At 38.7% G+C, this 21215-nt stretch overlaps 1 protein-coding gene across 8 annotated transcripts in view; it reads left to right on the plus strand.

Annotated features, from left to right (window-relative positions):
- The window catches only part of IL1R1 (interleukin 1 receptor type 1), a 99134-nt gene extending 95303 nt beyond the window's left edge, over positions 1-3831 (plus strand). For all 8 annotated transcript variants that reach the window (XM_081254244.1, XM_081254239.1, XM_081254236.1 and 5 more), the window contains 3 exons: positions 1-144; positions 946-1113; positions 1636-3831. In XM_081254244.1, the coding sequence (XP_081110370.1) occupies positions 1-144; positions 946-1113; positions 1636-2054 (731 nt within the window). In that variant the 3' untranslated portion in view covers positions 2055-3831. The remainder of the gene's footprint in view (positions 145-945; positions 1114-1635) is intronic.
- Positions 3832-21215: the final 17384 nt, after the last annotated feature.

A 21215-nucleotide genomic window follows, 5' to 3' on the forward strand; every position in this document is an offset into this window, starting at 1 on the left:
TCCCTGATTACCAGACGCCCACAATTGGTATATTTGTCATGTTAACATTGGTAATTACATGCTCTGTTTTCATCTATAAAGTCTTCAAGGTTGACATTGTGCTTTGGTACAGAGATTCTTTCTATGATTTTCTCCCAAAAAAAGGTACGATTTTGTATTCTATGCATTTTCTATGCATTTCTATGCATAGTATTTTCTTGTTGGGATAGTTAAGAGATGTAAAAGCTAACTAAGAGGGGTTTTATTTAAATTTTAAAATGAAATGTGGCATATACAAAATAACATAATTATACATAATTATAGTTTCTTAACCAAATAGACTGGATAGTATTATTTTCTAAGTATAATTATAGTTTCTTAACCAAATAGACTGGATAGTATTATTTTCTGAGTTACTGCTCTGGTGTTCATAATGGTGGGATAAACAGGCATTTAGAGCATCTGCTTATAAATCCAGTTATTCCGAAGCTGTGACTGAGGACTTGCTCTGTGCTGGGTAGAACACAGATCACCCCATGATCTGCCATCAAATGGAAGAAATGATGTCATTTTCACGCATCAGGGAAGCACTCTCTTTTGTTTAAACCTCACAAAAAACTAATACTACACTAATATATAAAAGGAAGAATGGATAGAATTCAGGGCTTAGACATTTGGGGAAGATGAGAACAGTGAGATAAGGGTAGTTCCATACTGAGGGGTAAAGAATGTTTGCATATGAGGGGACCATCGAATAATATAAGAAGAACTTTGTAGTAAAACAGAATAAATGTAAACTTGTAAAGAGATGAACACTCTAAAAAGGCATTATACTTTTGGTGTTGTTGCTTCATACCATTGTGCACAAAATTAATAATTAACTATGAAATGCATGTTTGCGATATTGACTTTACCAAATCTCATTTTTTTTCTTTTGGTTCTAAATATATTTCATTTTCTCTTTAGCTTCAGATGGAAAGACGTATGATGCATACATACTATGTCCAAAGACCCCTGGGGAAGGGTCCACCTCTAACTCAGATATTTTTGTGTTTAAAGTCTTACCTGAGGTCTTGGAAAAACAGTGTGGATATAAGCTGTTCATCAGTGGCCGAGATGACTACGTTGGGGAAAGTATGTATGCAAAGGAAAAAGTAATAGTCTTGTAAAACTAATTTAATTACTAAACTTGGGCTCCCTCTTTCTGGAAGACTGTGACCTGGGTGTACATATTTGACAATTTTAAGAGCCTCTTAAGTGGTGCATGATGACGATTGTCATATTAAATGCAAAGTGTTTACCTTTCTCATATTCTTTTGGGGCAACAATTAACTAAGTTTTATTTCGTTTTGGAAAACTTAACTAGTTAGACCCAGTAGTTACTTTACAACTGATGGTAAAATAGGAGTGATATAGATCCAGTGGTTTAACAAGAAAGTTTATAAATTTCTACTTAAAGTACTCCGACCCCTGCTCACTTTTTGTGGGTCAGTTTTTGATCTATTCTGTAAAATGAGAAACTCCTTCAATCTTAGGTAAGGCAAGAAAAAGCATTAGGAGACATAGGCCATGTGTGGGAAGAACCTTGAGGGGTTTTGGTTCTGGAGGGAATGATTGTAAGTTGAAAGTTTACTTGCTGTGCTTCGTGTTTTTCAGGCATCGTTGAGGTTGCTAATGAAACCATAAAGAAAAGCAGAAGACTGATCATCATTTTGGCCCGAGAAATATCAGGATTCTGCTGGCTGGGAAATTCACCTGAAGAGCAGATAGCCATGTACAATGCTCTCATTCAGGAAGGAATTAAAGTTGTCCTTCTGGAGCTAGAGAAAATCCCAGACTATGAGAAAATGCCAGAATCCATTAAATTCATTAAGCAGAAACAGGGGGCCATACGCTGGTCAGGGGACATTAGAGAAGGGACGCAGTCTACGAACTCGAGGTTCTGGAAGAGGGTCAGGTACCACATGCCAGTCCAGCGGCAGCCGCCTTTGGCCAAGCACAAGTTGCTGTCGCCAGCCACTCAGCTGGACTCTAAGGAGAAACGGCCACTGGAGGTCCATGTGCCCCTCGGGTAGCAGAGAAGCTTGGTCAAGAGTTCCTTGGTGATTCCTGTCTTCAGGCATTGCAGGCGGGGCTGGGCCTCACTGACTTGTACAGTCATACCACACACCTGTGTAGTCCCTTATCCCTGAGGTCACCTAGAATTGGATTGTTAAGGGAGCAGTATGTGGTGACAGTTGCCCTGTGGCCAGGGCAACTCAGAGCAGAGGGCTTGGGAAGTCCTTTAACAAGGCAGCAGATGCCCTGTCTGAATGTCTGAACTGCTGAGAAAAGGCACTGAGGCAGCAAACAAGAGGAATGAACATGCAGGAAATACCTTCTATAGACAGCTTTAGGAAGTCACCCACAGTCTGAGGGCAGGGCTGTGGCCCAGTCTGGGGACAGCAGGGTCACTGGTCCTCGAGTGGTTCTCTTGGACATTGCTGCAGGCACAGTGAGACCCATACTTCCCAGGGAAATTAGATGCATTCTTGGAGAACTTTCCATTTGCCTTGCATTTCCCATACCCCTTGACAGCTGGCAGTCACTTTCCAAAGATAGAATTTCACTTCACAGACCTTTAAAACTGTCATTTCAATGAACAAAGGACTTCTCCAGTATTAGAAAGGTTTGCAATAACCTGAGCTTTCTGCAGGAGAGAGAGTTTCAAGAGCAAGAGTTGCAAAGAATTGATCCACCTCTTAATGCCTTCCCCCTGGAATGACCATTCGGTTCCACCTTATTCTTCTGCATTTTACTTGACTCGTAACTTCTTTGGAAGGACAACTTCCAAGTCACCTCCTCCTTATACTTTGTCATACACACACGGCCCCAGATGAACCATCTTTCCCACAATGCTGCTCTGATCTCATCCTGCCCTTACTAGAATACTTCCACCGGCTCCTCCTGGTTCAGTAGCTAAAGCCCATGTTCTCCCACTAGCATCTCACCACCCCAACACAGCTGGACCCCTCTTGGTCCTGCTCTGCGAATCCCAAGTTGTGCACCTTCATACCTGCCCCCAGTGCCCCTCCATCTCTGCCTCTCCTTCCTGTCTCCTCTGACTGGAAATTCTCACATTTTCTCCAACTGACCAGAATTTTACTGAAACTCAAAATTTACTCCAAGTCACTTCCTCCAAGATATTTCCCCAAGAAACTGCCCTAAGGCACTTGCTCTCTTTTTCTCAGTCTGATTATACTTATTGTTGGCTGTCACTTTATGGGAAGTTTGTCCTGTCTCCAGCTAGGAGCCCTGCTCTCTGCAGGAGAGGTGTGGGTGTGTCTCTTTGTCAGAGGTGCCTTCAGAAGTAATTTGCACATATAACAGATTTGTGTAGTGCTTTATTGTTTAAAAATGTCTGCAGATTATCTTATTTAATTTTTGAAAATCTCTTCTAAGGTTTCCTCTAACCTCTTCCTTTCAGGCCTTCCCCATTAATTAGATTTTACTGCATTATTTGATGGTAAGTTTTTTGTTTGTTCTGGTCAGCCTAACTGTTTAAGTTTGCAAATGCAATGAAGTGTTTCATTTCCAGTTGTTAAAACTGGCTTAGCAGAATTTTTATTTTCCCCCTTCTGCCTCTATTTTATTTGCAATAAAAGAAAGGGTATTGAGCCATTTTTTCAATGATATTTTTGATAAATTATATTTGTACTGGTTAATGATGAAGGGTTTTTTTAAAAAACTTGTTTGTATAATTCTGTAGCAGATACCAAATATTTTTATATAGTAAGATGCCAGATTCATGTACAGCACATATCACTGATCAATGGACTGTACTTATTTTCCAATAAAATTGTCAAAACCTGGTATTGACCATTCTCCTTCAAATCTGTTTCTTTGCCGGCCCTCTCCTGAGTTTACCTGCACACTCCCAGGTCCCATAGAGAGTGAGGACACCTTCTGCCTGGGGAGGTCAGAGACCATTAGCTAACCAATGAGGGCTGATTCCCCTTTGTAGCCTCAGCTGTACTCCATCTGTTTGCTTGCTCCTAAAATGGATTAAAATGTGAGTCTTCTTATTAACCCTTTACCAGTCCAAAAACTGATAAGGGCAACCACTGTATAGACTTTTACATTTTCACCAGAAGGCCAAGACCCAGCACTGACCACCAGTGGGCAGACACTGGGCCCTCCCACCCAGAAGCATGAACAAGCCTCTAGACAAGCCTCACCCACCAGGGGGCAGACACCAGATGCAAGAAAACTACAGTCCTACAGCCTGTGGATATGAGTCCCCAAGCACAGGTCAGAACCTACCCTGGGACCAGCTGGCCCCTGGCCCTTGGGTGAAGAAAGGGAGTGTACTGATGGGACACATAGGACATTCCCTACAGAGGTCCACTTCTCCAAGTTTGAGAAACAACTAACCTTCCACATATATAAGAATGCAAACAAATTTAGATGAAATGAGAAGGCAGAGAAATATATTCCAGATGAAGGCACAAGATAAAACCCCAGAAGAACAACTAAGTGAAATGGAGATATGCAATGTACCCAAGAAATAGTTCAGAGTACTGATCATAAAGATGATCCAAGAACACAGGAAAAGAACAGATGCACAGAGTGAGAAGCTACAAGAAGTTTTTAACAAAGAGAATATATAGAGACAACCAGAGCTGAATAATACAAAAACTGAAATGAAAAATGCACTAGAAGAAATCTAGTGCAGAATAAATGAGGCAGAAAAACAGTAAGTGAGCTGGAAGATAGAGGGGTGGAAATCACTACCATAGAACAGAAAAAAGAATGAAAAGAAATCAGGACAGTCTAAGAGACTTCTGGAACAAGGTCAAATGCACCAACATTTGCATTATAGGGGTCCCATAAGAGGAGAGAGAGAAAGGGCCTGAGAAAATATTTGAAGAGATAATAGCTAAAAACCTTCCTAACCTGGGAAAGGAAACAGTCACCCAAGCCCAGGAAGCACAGAGAGTCCCATACAGGATTAACCAAAGGAGGAACACTCCAAGACACATAGTAATCAATTTAACAAAAATTGAAGATAAAGGGAAAATATTAACAGCAACAAAGAAAAAGCAACAAACATATAAAGGAATCCCCATAGGGCTTCAGCTAATTCTTCAGCAGAAATTCTATGCCAGAAAGGAACAGCATGATATACTGAAAGAGATGGAAGGGAAAAACCTACAACAAAAATACTCTACCCAGCAAGGTTCTCATTTAGATTTGACAGAGAAATCAAAAGATTTACAAACAAGCAAAAGCTAAAAGAATTTAGCATCATCAAAGCAGCTGTACAACAAAATGCTAAAGGAACTTTTGTAAGCAGAAAAGGCCACAACTAGAAACAAGACAATTAACAAAATGGGAAAGTTGCCTGGTAAAGGCAAACATACAGTAAAGGTAGGGAATCATCCACACACAAATATGATATGAAAAACAGTAATTGTGAGAGCAGGAGAGTACAAATGCTGGATATTTAAAATACATTTGATACACACTACTATGTATAAAATAGATACCTAATGAGGACCTACTGTATAGCACAGGGAATTCTACTCAGTACTCTGTAATGACCTATATGGGAAAAGAATCTAAAAAAGAGTGGATATATGTATATGTATAACTGATTCACTTTACTGTACAGCAGAAACTAACAACATTGTAAATCAACTATACTCCAATAAAAATTAAAGAAAATAAAATGCATTTAAAATTAAGAGGTGAGCAACTTAAAACAATCATGTATATACAGAGACTGCTATACCGAAAACTCATGGTAACCACAAACCCCAAATCTATAATAGATATACACACAAAAAAGAAAAAGGAATCCAAACACAACACTAAAGATTATCAACAAATCACAAGAGAACAAAAGAGGAAAGAAAAAATAAGACTTACAAAAACAAATCCAAAACAATTAACAAAATGGCAATAAAAAATACATATTGATAATGACCTTAAATGTAAACAGATTAAATGTTCCAACCAAAAGACAGACTGGCTGACTGGATACAAAAACAAGACCTGTATTTATACTGCCTACAAGAGACCCACTTAAGATCTAGAGACGTATACAGACTGAAGGTGAGGGGATAGAAAAAGATATTCCAAGCAAATGGGAATCAAAAGAAAGCTGGAGTAGCAATACTTAAATCAGACAAAATAGACTTTAAAATAAAGACTGGGCTTCCCTGGTGGTGCAGTGGTTGAGAGTCTGCCTGCCGATGCAGGGGACGCGGGTTCGTGCCCCAGTCTGGGAAGATCCCACATGCCATGGAGCAGCTGGGCCTGTGAGCCATGGCCGCTGAGCCTGCACGTCCGGAGCCTGTGCTCCACAATGGGAGAAGCTACAACAGTGAGAGGCCCACGTACCACACAAAAAAATAAAAAATAAAAAAAAACTGTTACAAGAGACAAAGAAGGACACTACACAATGATCAAGGGATCAGTCCAAGAAGAAGATTTAACAATTGTAAATATATATGCACCCAACATAGGAGCACCTTAATATATAAGGCAAATGTTACCAGACATAAAAGGAGAAATTGACTGTAGGGCAATAATAGTGGGGGATTTTAACACCCCACTTACATCAATGGATGGAACATCCAGACTGAATATCAATAAGGAAACTCAGGCCTTAAATGACACAGTAGACCAGATGGACTTAACTGATAATTATTGAGCATTCTATCTGAAAGCAGCAGAATAAACATTCTTTTCAAGTGCACATGGAACTTCTCCAGGATAGATCACATGTTGGGCCACAAAGCAAGCCTTGGTAAATTTAAGAAAACTGAAATCATATCAAGCATCATTTCTGACCACAACACTATGAGGTTAGAAATCAACTACAAGAAAAAAAACTGCAAAAAACACAAACATGTGGAGGCTAAATAATATTCTACTGAAGAACCAGTGGACCAGTGAAGAAATAAAAGAGAAAATTCAGAAAAAGCTAGAAACAAATAAAAACAAAAACGTGTTGATCCAAAATCTTTGGGAGGCAGCAAAAGCAGTTCTAAGAGGGAAGTTTATAGCAATACAATCTTACCGCAGGAAACAAGAAAAGTCTCAAACAACCTAACCTTACACATAAAGTGACTATACAAAGAAGAACAAACAAAACTCAAAGTTAGTAGGAGGAAATCATAAAGATCAGAACAGAAATAAATGAAATAGAAACAAAGAAAAAAGCAAAAATCAATGAAACTAAAAGTGGGTTCTTTGAAAAGAGAAACAGAGTGGATAAATCTTTAGCCAGACTCATCAACAAGAAAAGGGAGAGGATTCAAATGAATAAAATTAGAAATGAAAAAGGAGAAATTACAACTGACAACATAGAAATACAAAGGATCATAAGAGACTACAACAAACAACTAACTATATGCCAATAAAATGGACAACCTAGAAGAAATGGACACATTCTTAGAAAGGTACGGTCTCCCAAGACTGAAACAGGATGAAATAGATAATATGAACAGACCAATTACAAGTACTGAAATTGAATCTGTGATTTTAAAACTCCCAACAAACAAAACTTCAGGACCAGATGGCTTCACAGGCAAATTCTACCAAATATTTAGAGAAAAGGTTATGCTTATCCTTCTGAAACTATTCCAAAGAATTGCAGAGGAAGGAACACTTCCAACTCATCCAACTCATTCTATGAGGCCACCATCACACTGATACTAAAACTGGACAAAGATACTACAAAAAAGAGAAAATTACAGGCCAATATCCCAATGAATATAAATGCAAACATCCTCAAAAAATACTAGCAAACCAAATCCAACAATACATTAAAAGGATCATACACCATGATTGAGAGGGATTTATCCCAGTGATGCAAGGATTTTTCAGTATCTGCAAATCAATCAGTGTAATATACCACATTAACAAATTAAATAATAAAAACCATATAATCATCTCAGTAGATGCAGAAAAAGCTTATGACAAAATTTAACACACATTTATGATAAAAACTCTCCAGAAAGTGGGCATAGAGGGAAGCTACCTTAACATAATAAAGGCCATATATGACAAATCCACAGCTAACATCATACTCAGTGGTGAAAAGCTGAAAGCATTTCCTCTAAGATCAAAAACAAAACAAGGATGCCGGCTGTTGCCACCTTTATTCAACATAGTTTTGCAAGTCCTAGCCACAGCAATCAGAGAAGAAAAAGAAATAAAAGGAACCCAAATTGGAAAGGAAGAAGTAAAACTGTCACTGTTTGCAGATGATATGATACTATACATAGAAAATCCTAAAGATGCTACCAGAAAACTACTAGAGCCCATCAATGAATTTGGTAAAGTTTCAGGATAGAAAAATTAATACACAGAAATCTGTTGCATTTCTATACACTAACAATGAAAGATCAGAAAGAGAAATTAAGGAAATGATCCCATTTACCATCGCATCAAAACCAATAAAATACCTAGGAATAATCACACCTAAGGAGGCAAAAGACCTGTACTCCAAAAACTGTAAGATGCTGATAAAAAACTGAATACAACACAAACAGATGGAAATATAGCATGCTATTGAACTGGAGAAATCAATATTATCAAAATGACTATACTACCCAAAGCAATCTACATATTCAATGCAATCCCTATCAAACTACAAATGGCATTTTACACAGAACTAGAAGAAAAAAATTGTATGGAGACAAAAAAGACTCCAAATAGCCAAAGAAATCTTCAGAAAGAAAAACCGAGCTGGAAGAATCAGGCTCCCTGATTTCAGACTATACTACAAAGCTACAGTAATCAAAACAGTATGGTACTGGCACAAAAACAGACATATAGATCAATGGAAGAGGAAGGCCCAGAAATAAACCCATGTACCTATGATCAATTAATATACAACAAAAAAGGGAAGCATATACAATGGAGAAAAGACAGTCTCTTCAATAAGTGGTACCGGGAAAATGGAACTGCTAGATGTACAAGAATGAAATTAGAACATCCTCTAACACCATATACAAAAATAGACTCAAGGGCTTCCCTGTTGGCACAGTGGTTGAGAGGCCACCTGCCGATGCAGGGGACACTGGTTCGTGCCCCGGTCTGGGAAAATCCCACATGCCGTGGAGCGGCTAGGCCCGTGAGCCATGGCCGCTGAGCCTCCACGTCCAGAGCCTGTGCTCCACACAACGGGAGAGGCCACAACAGTGAGAGGCCCGCTTACTGCAAAAAAAAAAAAAAAAAAAGACTCAAGATGGATTAAAGACCTAAATATAAAATCAGTTACTGTAAAACTCCTAGAGGAAAACAAAGGCAGAACACCCTTTGACAAAAATTGCTGGAGTATCTTCTTGGATCCTTCTCTTAGAGTAATGAAAGAAAACAAAAATAAAGAAATGGGGACTAATTAAACTTAAAAGCTTTTACACAGCAATGGAAACTGTAAACAAATGAAAAGACAACATACAGAATGGCACAAAATATTTGCAATTGATGTGACTGACAAGGGATTAATCTCCAAAATATACAAACAGCTCATAAAACTCAGTATCAAAAAGCAAACAACCTCATCAAAAATGGGCAAAGGGCTGACTCTGAGAGGGCTCACGCCAAGGAGTACTTCCCAGAACTTCTGCTGCCAGTGTCCTTGTCCTCACAGTGAGACAGAGCCACCCCCTGCCTCTGCAGGAGACCCTCCAACACTACCAGGTGCACTTCTCTGAAGTAAGATGAGTTGTCAAAAATTCTGTGTGGCTTTGTTACATTGGGATTCACCAGAAATACATCTACACGTGGAACAACTCCTACAGAACACCTACTGAACGCTGGCAGAAGACCTCAGACCTCCCAAAAGAGGGGATTAAGAGTGCTGATTAAAGGAGCTCCAGAGACGGGCGCGAGCCACGGCTAACAGTGCGGACCACAGAGATGGGCATGAGACGCTAAGACTGCTGCTGCTGCCACCAAGAAGCCTGTGTGTGAGCACAGGTCACTAACCACACCCCCGTTCCAGGGAGGCTGTGCAGCCTGCCACTGCCAGGGTCCCAGGATCCAAGGACAACTTCCCCAGGAGAACGCATGGCGGGCCACAGGCTGGTGCAACGTCCTGCTGGCCTCTGCCGCCGCAGGCTTGCCCCGCATCCACACCCCTCCCTCCCCCCCACCCGGCCTGAGTGAGCCAGAGTCTGTGAAGCAGCTGCTCCTTTAACCCCGTCCTGTCTGAGCGAAGAACAGATGGCCTCCAGCGACCTACATGCAGAGGCGGGGCCAAATCCAAAGCTGAGAACCAGGAGCTGTGCGAACAAAGAAGAGAAAGGGAAATATCTCCCAATAGCCTCAGAAGCAGCGGATTAAAGCTCCACAATCAACTTGATGTACCCTGAATCTGTGGAATACATGAATAGACAACGAATCATCCCAAATTGAGGAGGTGGATTTTGAGAGCAAGATTTATTATTTTTTCCCCTTTTCCTCTTTTTGTGAGTGTGTATGTGTATGCTTCTATGTAAGATTCTGTCTGTACAGCTTTGCTGTCACCATTTGTCCTAGGGTTCTATCCGTCCATTTTTTTTTCTTTTTAAAAAAATGTTTTTCTTAATAATTATTTTTTATTTTAATAACTTTATTCTATTTTATCTTACGTTATTTTATTTTATCCTCTTTCGTCTTTCTTTCTTTCTTTCATTTCTTCCTTCCTTCCTTCCTTTCTTTTCTTCCTTTCTTCCTTTCTTTCTTTTCTATTTTTCTCCCTTTTATTCTGAGCCGTGTGGATGAAAGTCTCTTGGTGCTGCAGCCAGGAGTCAGTGCTGTGCCACTGAGGTGGGAGAGCCAACTTCAGGACACTGGACCACAAGAGACCTCCCAGCTCCACATAATAGCAAACAGCGAAAATCTCCCAGAGATCTCCATCTCAACACCAGCACCCAGCTTCACTCAACGACCAGCAAGCTACAGTGCTGGACACCCTATGCCAAACAAATAGCAAGACAGGAACACAACACCACCCATTAGCAGAGAGGCTGCCTAAAATCACAATAAGGCCACAGACACCCCAAAACACACCACCAGACGTGGACCTGCCCACCAGAAAGACAATATCCAGCCTCATCCACCAGAACACAGGCACCAGTCCCCTCCACCAGGAAACCTACACAACCCACTGAACCAACCTTAGCCACTAGGGACAGACACCAAAAACAACGGGAATTACGAACCTGCAGCCTGCAAAAAGGAGACCCCAAACACAGTAAGATAAGCAAAATGAGAAGACAGAAAAACACACAGCAGATGAAGGAGCAACATAAAAACCCACCAGACCTAACAAATGAAGAGGAAATAGGCAGTCTACCTGAAAAACAATTCGGAATAATGATAGTAAAGATGATCCAAAATCTTGGAAATAGAATAGAGAAAACGCAAGAAACATTTAAAAAGGACCTAGAAGAATTAAAGACGAAACAAGCAATGACGAACAACACAATAAATGAAATTAAAAAAACTCTAGATGGGATCAATAGCAGAATAACTGAGGCAGAAGAACGGATAAGTGACGTGGAAGATAAAATAGTGGAAATAACTACTGCAGAGCAGAAGAAAGAAAAAAGAATGAAAAGAACTGAGGACAGTCTCAGAGACCTCTGGGACAATATTAAACGCACCAACATTCGAATTACAGGGGTTCCAGAAGAAGAAGAGAAAAAGAAAGGGACTGAGAAAATATTTGAAGAGATTATAGTTGAAAACTTCCCTAATATGGGAAAGGAAATAGTTCATCAAGTCCAGGAAACACAGAGAGTTCCATACGGGATAAATCCAAGGAGAAACACGCCAAGACACACATTAATCAAAATATGAAAAATTAAATACAAAGAAAACATATTAAAAGCAGCAAGGGAAAAACAACAAAAACACACAAGGGAATCCCCATAAGGTTAACAGCTGATCTTTCAGCAGAAAGTCTGAAAGCCAGAAGGGACTGGCAGGACATATTTAAAGTGATGAAGGAGAGAAACCTACAACCAAGATTACTCTACCCAGCAAGGATCTCATTCAGATTTGATGGAGAAATTAAAATCTTCACAGACAAGCAAAAGCTGAGAGAGTTCAGCACCACCAAACCAGCTTTACAACAAATGCTAAAGGAACTTCTCTAAGCAAGAAACACAACAGAAGGAAAATACCTACAATAACCAACCCAAAACAATTAAGAAAATGGGAATAGGAACATACATATCGATAATTACCACAAACGTGAATGGATTAAATGCTCCAACCTGAAGACACAGGCTTGCTGAATGGATACAAAAATAAGATCCATATATATGCTGTCTACAAGAGACCCACTTCAGACCTAGAGACACATACAGATTGAAAGTAAGGGGATGGAAAAAGATATTCCATGCAAATGGAAACCAAAAGAAAGCTGCAGTAGCAATTCTCATATCAGAAAAAATAGACTTTAAAATAAAGACTATTAGAAGAGACAAAGAAGGACACTACATAATGATCAAGGGATCAATCCAAGAAGAAGATATAACAATTGTAAATATTTATGCCCCCAAAATAGGAGCACCTCAATACATAAGGCAAATACTAACAGCCGTAAAAGGGGAAATCAACAGTAACACATTAATAGTTGGAGACTTTAATACCCCACTTTCACCAATGGACAGATCATCCAAAATGAAAATAAATAAGGGAACACAAGCTTTAAATGATACATTAAACAAGACAGACTTAATTGATATTTATAGGACATTCCATCCAAAAACAACAGAATACACATTTTTCTCAGGTGCTCATGGAACATTCTCCAGGATAGATCATATCTTGGGTCACAAATCAAGCCTTGGTAAATTTAAGAAAATTGAAATTGTATCAAGTATCTTTTCCGACCACAATGCTATGAGACTAGACATCAATTACAGGAAAAGATCTGTAAAAAATACAAACAAATGGAGGCTAAATAATACACTACTTAATAACGAAGTGATCACTAAAGAAATCAAAGAGGAAATTAAAAAATACCTAGAAACAAATGACAATGGAGACACGACGACCCAAAACCTATGGGACACAGCAAAAGCAGTTCTAAGGGGGAAGTTTATAGCAATACAATCCCACCTTAAGAAACAGGAAATATTTCGAGGAAACAACCTGACCCTGCACCTAAAGCAATTAGAGAAAGAAGAACAAAAAACCCCCAAAGCTAGCAGAAGGAAAGAAATCATAAAGATCAGATCAGAAATAAATGAAAAAGAAATGAAGGAAACGATAGCAAAGACCAACCAAACTAAAAGCTGTTTCTTTGAGAAGATAAACAAAGTTGACAAACCATTAGCCAGACTCATCAAGAAAAGAAGGGAGAAGACTCAAATCAATAGAATTAGAAATGAAAAAGGAGAAGTAACAACTGACACTGCAGAAATACAAAAGATCATGAGAGATTACTATAAGCAACTCTATGCCAATGAAATGGACAACCTGGAAGAAATCGACAAATTCTTAGAAATGCACAACCTGCCAAGACTGACTCAGAAAGAAATAGAAAATATGAACAGACCAATCACAAGCACTGAAATTGAAACTGTGATTAAAAATCTTCCATCAAACAAAAGCCCAGGACCAGATGGCTTCACAGGCGAATTCTATCAAACATTTAGAGAAGAGTTAACACCCATCCTTCTCAAACTCTTCCAAAATACAGCAGAGGAAGGAACACTCCCAAACTCATTCTACGAGGCCACCATCACCTTGATACCAAAACCAGGCAAGGATGTCACAAAGAAAGAAAACTAAGGCCAATATCACTGATGAACATAGATGCAAAAATCCTCAACAAAATACTAGCAAACAGAATCCAACAGCACATTAAAAGGATCATACACCATGATCAAGTGGGGTTTATTAAAGGAATGCAAAGATTCTTCAATATACGCAAATCAATCAATGTGATACACCATATTAACAAGTTGAAGGAGAAAAACCATATGATCATCTCAATAGATGCAGAGAAAGCTTTCGAAAAAATTCAACACCCATTTATGATAAAAACCCTGCAGAAAGTAGGCATAGAGGAAACTTTCCTCAACATAATACAGGCCATATATGACAAACCCACAGCCAACGTCGTCCTCAATGGTGAAAAACTGAAATCATTTCCACGAAGATCAGGAACAAGACAAGGCTGACCACTCTCACCACTCTTATTCAACATAGTTTTGGAAGTTTTAGCCATAGCAATCAGAGAAGAAAAGGAAATAAAAGGAATCCAAATTGGAAAAGAAGAAGTAAAGCTGTCACTGTTTGCAGATGACATGATACTATACATAGAGAATCCTAAAGATGCTACCGAAAAACTACTAGAGCTAATCAATGAATTTGGTAAAGTAGCAGGATACAAAATTAATGTACAGAAATCTCTGGCATTCCTGTACACTAATGATGAAAAATCTGAAAATGAAATCAAGAAAACACTCCCATTTACCATTGCAACAAAAAGAATAAAATATCTAGGAATAAACCTACCTAAGGAGACAAAAGTCCTGTATGCAGAAAATTATAAGACACTGATGAAAGAAATTAAAGATGATACAAATAGATGGAGAGATATACCATGCTCCTGGATTGGAAGAATCAATATTGTGAAAATGACTCTACTACCCAAAGCAATCTACAGATTCAATGCAATCCCTATCAAACTACCACTGGCATTTTTCACAGAACTAGAACAAAAAATTTCAAAATTTGTTTGGAAAAACAAAAGACCCCGAATAGCCAAAGCAATCTTGAGAACGAAAAATGGAGCTGGAGGAATCAGGCTCCCTGACTTCAGACTATACTACAAAGCTACAGTAATTAAGACAGTGTGGTACTGGCATAAAAAGAGAAAGATCAGTGGATCACGACAGAAAGCCCAGAGATAAACCCACGCACATATGGCCAACTTATCTTTGATAAAGGAGGCAGGAATGTACAGTGGAGAAAGGACAGCCTCTTGAATAAGTGGTGCTGGGAAAACTGGACAGTGACATGTAAAAGTTTGAGATTAGATCATTCCCTAACACCATACAAAAAAATAAGCTCAAAATGGATTAAAGACTTAAATGCAAGGCCAGAAACTATCAAACTCTTAGAGGAAAACATAGGTAGAACACTCTATGACATAAATCACAGCAATATCCTTTTGGACCCACCTCCTACAGAAATGGAAATAAAAACAAAGATAAACAAATGGGACCTAATGAAACTTCAAAGCTTTGGCACAGCAAAGGAAACCATAAACAAGACCAAAAGACAACCCACAGAATGGGAGAAAATATTTGCAAATGAAGCAACTGACAAAGGATTAATCTGCAAAATTTATAAAGAGCTCATGCAGCTCAATAGCAAAAAAACAAACAACTCAATACAAAATGGGCAGAAGACTTAAATAGGCATTTCTCCAAAGAATATATACAGACTGCCAACAAACACATGAAAGAATGCTCAACATCATTAATCATTAGAGAAATGCAAATCAAAACTACAATGAGATATCATCTCACACCAGTCAGAATGGCCATAATCAAGAAATCTAGAAACAATAAATGCTGGAGAGGGTGTGGAGAATAGGGAACCCTCTTGCACTGCTGGTGGGAATGTGAATTGGTACAGCCACTATGGAGGACAGTATGGAGGTTCCTTAAAAAACTAAAAATAGAACTACCATATGATCCAGCAATCCCACTACTAGGCATATACCCCGAGAAAACCATAATTTAAAAACAGACATGTACCAAAATGTTCATTGCAGCTCTATTCACAATAGCCCAGAGCTGGAAACAACCTAAGTGTCCATCATCGGATGAATGGATAAAGAAGATGTGGCACATATATACAATGGAATATTACTCAGACATAAAAAGAAACGAAACTGAGCTATTTGTAATGAGGTGGATAGACCTAGAGTCTGTCATACAGAGTGAAGTAAGTCAGAAAGAGAAAGACAAATACCGTATGCTAACACATATATACGGAATTAAAAAAAAATGTCATGAAGAACCTAGGGGTAAAACGGGAATAAAGACACAGACCTACTTGAGAATGGACTTGAGGATATGGGGAGGGGGAAGGGTAAGCTGTGACAAAGCGAAAGAGAGGCATGGACATATATACACTACCAAACGTAAGGTAGATAGATAGTGGGAAGCAGCCGCAGAGCACAGGGAGATCAGCTCGGTGCTTTGTGACCGCCTGGAGGGGTGGGATGTGGAAGGTTGGAGGGAGGGAGATGCATGAGGGAAGGGATGTGGGAACAGATGTATATGTATGACTGATTCACTTTGTTACAAAGCAGAAACTAATAAAAAAAAAAGAAATGAAAAAGGAGAAGTAACAACTGACAGTGCAGAAATACAAAAGATCATGAGAGATTACTACAAGCAACTCTATGCCAATAAAATGGACAACCTGGAAGAAATGGACAAATTCTTAGAAAAGCACAACGTGCCAAGACTGAATCAGGAAGAAATAGAAAATATGAACAGACCAATCACAAGCACTGAAATTGAAACTATGATTAAAAATCTTCCAACATACAAAACCCCAGGACCAGAAGCCTTCACAGGAGAATTCTATCAAACATTGAGAGAATAGCTAACACCTATCCTTCTAAAACTCTTCCAAAATATAGCAAAGGGAGAAACACTCCCAAGCTCATTCTATGAGGCCACCATCACCCTGTTACCAAAAACAAAGAAGGATGTCACAAAGAAAGAAAACTGCAGGCTAATATCACTGATGAACATACATGCCAAAATCTGCAACAAAATACTAGCAAACAGAATCCAACAGTACATTAAAAGAATCATATCACATGATCAAATGGGGTTTATTCCAGGATGGCAAGGATTCTTCAATATATGCAAATCAATCAACGTGATACACCATATTAACAAATTGAAGGAGAAAAACCATATAATCATCTCAATAGATGCAAAGAAAGCTTTCGACAAAATTCAACACCTATTTATGATAAAAACCATGCAGAGAGTAGGCATAGAGGGAACCTTCCACAACATGATAAAGGGCATATATGACAAATCCACAGCCAACATCATCCTCAATGGTGAAAAACTGAAAGCACTTCCACTAAGATCAGGAACAAGACAAGGTTGCCCACTCGCACCACTCTTATTCAACATAGTTTTGGAAGTTTAAGCCACAGCCATCAGAGAAGGAAAGGAAACAAAAGGAATCCAAATCAGAAAACAAGAAGCAAAGCTGTCACTGTTTGCAAATGACATGATACTATATATAGAGAATCGTAAAGATGCTACCAGAAAACTACTAGTGCTAATCAATGAATTTGGTAAAGTCGCAGGGTACAAAATTAATGCACAGAAATCTCTGGCATTCTTGTACACTAACGATGAAAAATCTGAAAGTGAAATCAAGAAAACAATCCCATTTAGCACTGCAACAAAAAGAATAAAATATCTAGGAATAAACCTACCTAAGGAGACAAAAGACCTGTATGCAGAAAATTAAAAGACACTGATGAAAGAAATTAAAGATGTTACAAACAGATGGAGAGATATACCATATTCCTGGATTGGAAGAATCAACATTGTGAAAATGACTCTACTACCCAAAGCAATCTACAGATTCAAACTACCTATCAAACTACCACTGGCATTTTTCACAGAGCTAGAACAAAAAATTTCACAATGTGTATGGAAACACAAAAGAACCTGAAGAGCCAAAGAAATCATGAGAATGAAAAACGGAGCTGGAGGAATCAGACTCCCTGACCTCCGAATCTATTACAAAGCTACAGTAATCAAGACAGTATGGTACTGGCCCCAAAACAGAAAGATAGATCAATGGAACAGGATAGAAAGCCCAGAGATAAACAAACGCACATATGGTCACCTTATCTTTGATAAAGGAGGCAGGAATGTACAGTGGAGAAAGGACAGCCTCTTCAATAAGTGGTGCTGGGAAAACTGGACAGGTACATGTCCAAGTATGAGATTAGATCACTGCCTAACACCATACAAAAAAATAAGATCAAAATGGATTAAAGACCTAAACCTAAGGCTAGAAATGATCAAACTCTTAGAGGAAAACATAGGCAGAACACTCTATGACATAAATTACAGCAAGACGCTTTTTGACCCACTTCTTAGAGAAATGGAAATAGAAACAAAAATAAACAAATGGGTCCTTATGAAACTTCAAAGCTTTTGCACAGCAACGGGAAACATACATAAGACCAAAAGAAAACCCTCAGAATGGGAGAAAATATTTGCAAATGAAACAGCTGACAAAGAATTAATCACTAAAATTTATCAGCAGCCCATGCAGCTCAACAGCAAGAAAACAAACAACCCAATCCAAAAATGTGCAGAAGACCTAAATAGACATTTCTCCAAAGAAGATATACACACTGCCAAACAACACATGAAAGAATGCTCAACATCATTAATCATTAGAGAAATGAAAATGAAAACTACAATGAGATATCTTCTCACAGCAGTCAGAATGGCCATCATCAAAAAATCTAGAAACAATAAATGCTGAGAGGGTGTGGAGAAAAGGGGACACTCTTGCACTGCTGGTGGGAAAGTGAATTGGTACAGCCATTATGAAGAACAGTATGGAGGTTCCTTAAAACACTACAAACAGAAGTACCATAAATCCCACTACTGGGCATATAGCCTGAGAAAACCATAATTCAAAAAGAGTCATATACCATAATGCTCATTGCAGCTCTATTTACAATAGCCAGGAGATGGAAACAACCTAAGTTTCTTCATCCGAATAATGGATAAAAAAATGTGGCACATATATACAATGGAATATGACTCAGCAATAAAAGGAAACGAAATGGAGCTATTTGTAATGAGGTGGATAGACCTAGAGTCTGTCATACAGAGTGCAGTAACTCAGAAGGAGAAAGGCAAATACCATATGCTAACACATATATATGGAATTCAAGAAAAACAAAACATGTCAGGAATAACCTAGGGGTAAAAGAGGAATAAAGACACAGACATACTTGAGAATAGACTTGAGGGTAAGGCGAGGGGGGAGGGTAAGCTGGGACAAAGCGAAAGAGAGGAATGGATATATATACATTACCAAACGTAAGGCAGATAGCTAGTGGGAAGGAGCCCCATAGAAAAATGAGATGAGCTCGGTGCTTTGTGACCGAATGGAAGGGTGCGATAAGGAGGGTGCGAGGCAGGGACATGCAAGAAGGAAGGGATACGGGAACAGATGTATATGTACAAGTGATTCACTTTGTTATAAGGCAGTAACTAATACACCATTGTGAAGCAATTATACTCCAAAAAAATTTGTTAAAAAAAAAAAACATCTAGAGAAGAGCTAACAACTATCCTTCTCAAACTCTTCCAAAATACTGCAGAGAGAGGAACACTCCCAAACTCATTCTATGAGGACACCATCACCCCGATACCAAAACCAGACAAGGATATCACAAAGAAAGAAAACTACAGGCTAATGTCACTGATGAACATAGATGCAAAAATCCTCAACAAAATACTAGCAACCAGATTTCCCCAGTACATTAAAAGGATCATACACCATGATCAAATGGGGTTTATCCAGGAATGCAAGGATTCATCAATATATGCAAATAAATCAACGCGATATACCATAGTAACTTATGGAAGGAGATAAACGATATAATCATCTCAATAGATGCAAAGAAAGCATTTGACAAAATTCAACACCTATTTATGATAAAAACCCTGCAGAGAGTAGGCATAGAGGGAACTTTCCTCAACATAATAAAGGGCATATATGACAAAACCACAGGAACATCGTCTTCAATGGTGAAAAACTGAAAGCACTTCCACTAAGATCAGGAACAAGACAAGGTTGTCCACTCTCAGCACACTTATTAAACAAAGTTTTGGAAGTTTTGGCCACAGCAATCAGAGAAGGAAAGGAAACAAAAGGAATCCAAATTGGAAAAGAAGCGGCAAAGGTGTCACTGTTTGCAGATGACATGATACTATACATAGAGAATCTTAAAGATGCTACCAAAAAACTACTAGTGCTAATCAATGAATTTGGTAAAGTCGCAGGGTACAAAATTAATGCACATAAATCTCTGGCATACCTGTACACTAAGGATGAAAAATCTGAAAGTGAAATCAAGAAAACAACCCCAATTAGCAGTGCACCAAAAAGAATAAAATATCTAGGAATATACCTACCTAAGGAGACAAAAGACCTGTATGCAGAAAATTATAAGACACTGATGAAAGAAATTAAAGATGATACAAATAGATGGAGAGATATACCATGTTCCTGGATTGGAAGAATCAACATTGTGAAAATGACTCTGCTACCCAAAGCAATCTACAGATTCAATGCAATCCCTATCAAACTACCACTGGCCTTTTTCACAGAACTAGAACAAAAAATTTCACAATTTGTATGGAAACACAAAAGACCCCGAATAGCCAAAGCAATCTTGAGAACGAAAAACGGAGCTGGAGGAATCAGGTTCCCTGACTTCCGACGCTACTACAAAGCTGCAGTAATCAAGACAGTATGCTACTGGCCCCAAAACAGAAAGATAGATCAATGGAACAGGATAGAAAGCCCAGAGATAAACCCACGCAATATGGTCACCTTATATTTGATAAAGGAGGCAGGAATGTACAGTGGAGAAAGGACAGCCTCTTCAATAAGTGGTGCTGGGAAAACCGGACAGGTACATGTCCAAGTATGAGATTAGATCACTCCCTAACACCATACACAAAAATAACCTCAAAATGGATTAAAGACCTAAATGTAAGGCCAGAAACTATCAAACTCTTAGAGGTAAACATAGGCAGAACACTCTATGACATAAATCACAGCAAGACGCTTTTTGACCCACTTCCTAGAGAAATGGAAATAACAAAAATAAACAAATGGGACCTAATGAAACTTCAAAGCTTTTGCACAGCAAAGGAAACTATACATAAGACCCAAAGAAAACCCTCAGAATGGGAGAAAATATTTGCAAATGAAGCAACTGACAAAGGATAAATCGTCAAAATTTATAAGCAGCTCATGCAGCTCAATAGCAAGAAAACAAACAACATAATGCAAACATGGGAAGAAGACATAAATAGACATTTCTCCAAACAAGCTATACACGTTGCCAACCAACATATGAAAGAATGCTCAACATCATTAATCATTAGAGAAATGAAAATCAAAATTACAATGAGATAGCATCT

Source organism: Mesoplodon bidens, assembly GCF_964165515.1.
Source record: "Mesoplodon bidens genome assembly, chromosome: 14".
NCBI classification, from domain to species: Eukaryota; Metazoa; Chordata; class Mammalia; order Artiodactyla; family Ziphiidae; genus Mesoplodon; species Mesoplodon bidens.